At 43.8% G+C, this 2,161-nt stretch overlaps 1 protein-coding gene across 2 annotated transcripts in view; it reads right to left on the reverse strand.

Moving 5' to 3' along the window:
* LOC101854101 (vacuolar protein sorting-associated protein 29) overlaps positions 1–2,161 on the reverse strand; it is a gene marked incomplete at its 5' end in the record, with an annotated part of 5,335 nt that overhangs the window by 1,067 nt on the left and 2,107 nt on the right. For both annotated transcript variants that reach the window (XM_035970822.1, XM_035970821.1), the window contains 1 exon segment: positions 346–1,247. In XM_035970822.1, the coding sequence (XP_035826715.1) occupies positions 1,130–1,247 (118 nt within the window).

Below are 2,161 nucleotides of genomic sequence, written 5' to 3' on the forward strand. Positions count from 1 at the left end.
ATAGCATTTGTATAGCGCATATCCCCGCTCAACAGCAGGCTCTATGCACTTTACACGTCTATATTATTACCCCAGCAGACCATAGAACACTCCGAAACATTCTCAGCTTCCCGGGAAGCATACAGTGCAAGCAGCCGATTAAGCCCTCAAACACTAACAAACTGACAAGATCTTTCGCTGTCTATAGCCGGGTACCCATTCCCACCTGGGTGAAGTGAGGAAAATTCGTGTAAAGTGCCTTTCCCAAGGACACAACGTCAGGTCCCTGACAGGATTCGAACCCACGACCTTACGGTTGCGAGTCCGAGAGCCTAACCACTAGGCCACCGACGCCACATTTGATACCTTCAGCATAGATGAATACACAAGACCATTATTTCACATTCTGCTAGAACACTAATACCATGTACATTCAATTTTTGACAACGCAAAGACCATTACAAGAGAAGAATTTTGTTGTTTTGTTAGAGTGATTACAAGAGAGGAATTTTTGTTTTGTTTTAAAGGGTGATTACAAGACCCCCAGTGAAAGAATGCTCTGGACGTGCCAATAATAAGAATAACGCCAACTCAAATTAAATATGCTGGTTTATACATAATGGCAGTGAAAACACGTGTGATATGAGAATGAAACTGTCTGCATAAACCAATATCATCAATATTACGGAGTTGCACTGTACATGATACTGCAGGGGGGGAGGGGAGGGAAAACTTAATTTTAAGAAATATAAAACGAAAAAGTACATTTTTGAGAAGTCAAGTATAGCGGGGCGCCTACATATCTAGGGGACAAAAAAAAAGGAAAACAAACAAACAACCCACTTGCTTTACCTAAGAAAAGCCAGTCAAAAAGAGAAGGAACAAATTTCTGTTATTGCACAGAACCATAGAACCGCAAAACTGACCGATAATGTAACACGGCACCGATTGAAATCTTTTCATACTCAAAGTTTGAAAAAAAAAAAAAAATGCAAACTCAAAGCCAAAGTACCAATACTAATTGACAGAGGGATAACACATTCATTTCAGGCAATACAAATACTTTACACCCACCGAGCACTCTCACAGATAAAACGATAAGACAAAATGACAGTGAATATATCACATGGTGTGAGCAACCTCGTATTCTCTACGACTTGCGGTACTCTATCCTCTCAACTTTGACCTCTTCGTCGATGAGTTTGTAGATGTACGACACGACGGTCGACTGCTGAATGTCCAAGATCACAAAAGATGGAATGACATTGCTGTGGAAGAAACAAAACAAAATTCCCTCTTAATACCATTTCTGACACATTCAAGGAGAGAATACATTTTTCTGCTTCCTGTCTTTTTTCTCTTTTTTTGGGGGGGAGGGGGGGGGGGTGTCATTAAAAGTAAAAGTAGAACACATAATATATATATATCAAAATACCAGTAAAGCATTTCAGTTTGCATTGTTTTGTGAATTCACTTTCCCCCAACAAGACCACCCCGGAAATGCATAGTCCTATTTCCTACTTCAAAGACAAGATCCATAAAGTGCAACAATAGAAAGTGTTTCAACTCGGACTGTCAGTAGGTGATTTTTTCCCCAGCCAACTGTGTGTATGTATCTCTTTCACTATTGAGCAGCAAACTGAAGCACACCCCCTCCCCCACCCCCACTCACACATACACTGACCTGTCCAGAGCGTAGTAAGAGCCAATGGAGGAGCCCGGGTTCAGGACGAACTTTCCCTCGTGCTCCACGCACACTCACACACAGACACAGACGCAGACACACACACACACACTCACTCTCTCTTTCTCTCTCTCTCTCTCACACTGACCGGTCCAGAGCGTAGTAAGAGCCAGTGGCAGATCCCGGGTTCAGGAAGAACTTTCCCTCGTGCTCCACACACACACACACACATACACACACACTGACCTGTCCAGAGCGTAGTAAGAGCCAGTGGCAGATCCCGGGTTCAGAAAGAACTTTCCCTCGTGCTCCACACACACAAACACACACACACTGAGACTGACCTGTCCAGAGCGTAGTAAGAGCCAGTGGCAGATCCCGGGTTCAGGAAGAACTTTCCCTCGTGCTCCACACACACACACACAAACACACACAAACACACACACTGAGACTGACCTGTCCAGAGCGTAGTAAGAGCCAGTGGCAGATCCCGGGTTC

The sequence above is a fragment of the Aplysia californica genome, unplaced genomic scaffold (genome assembly GCF_000002075.1).
Source record: "Aplysia californica isolate F4 #8 unplaced genomic scaffold, AplCal3.0 scaffold00324, whole genome shotgun sequence".
Classification (NCBI taxonomy): domain Eukaryota; kingdom Metazoa; phylum Mollusca; class Gastropoda; order Aplysiida; family Aplysiidae; genus Aplysia; species Aplysia californica.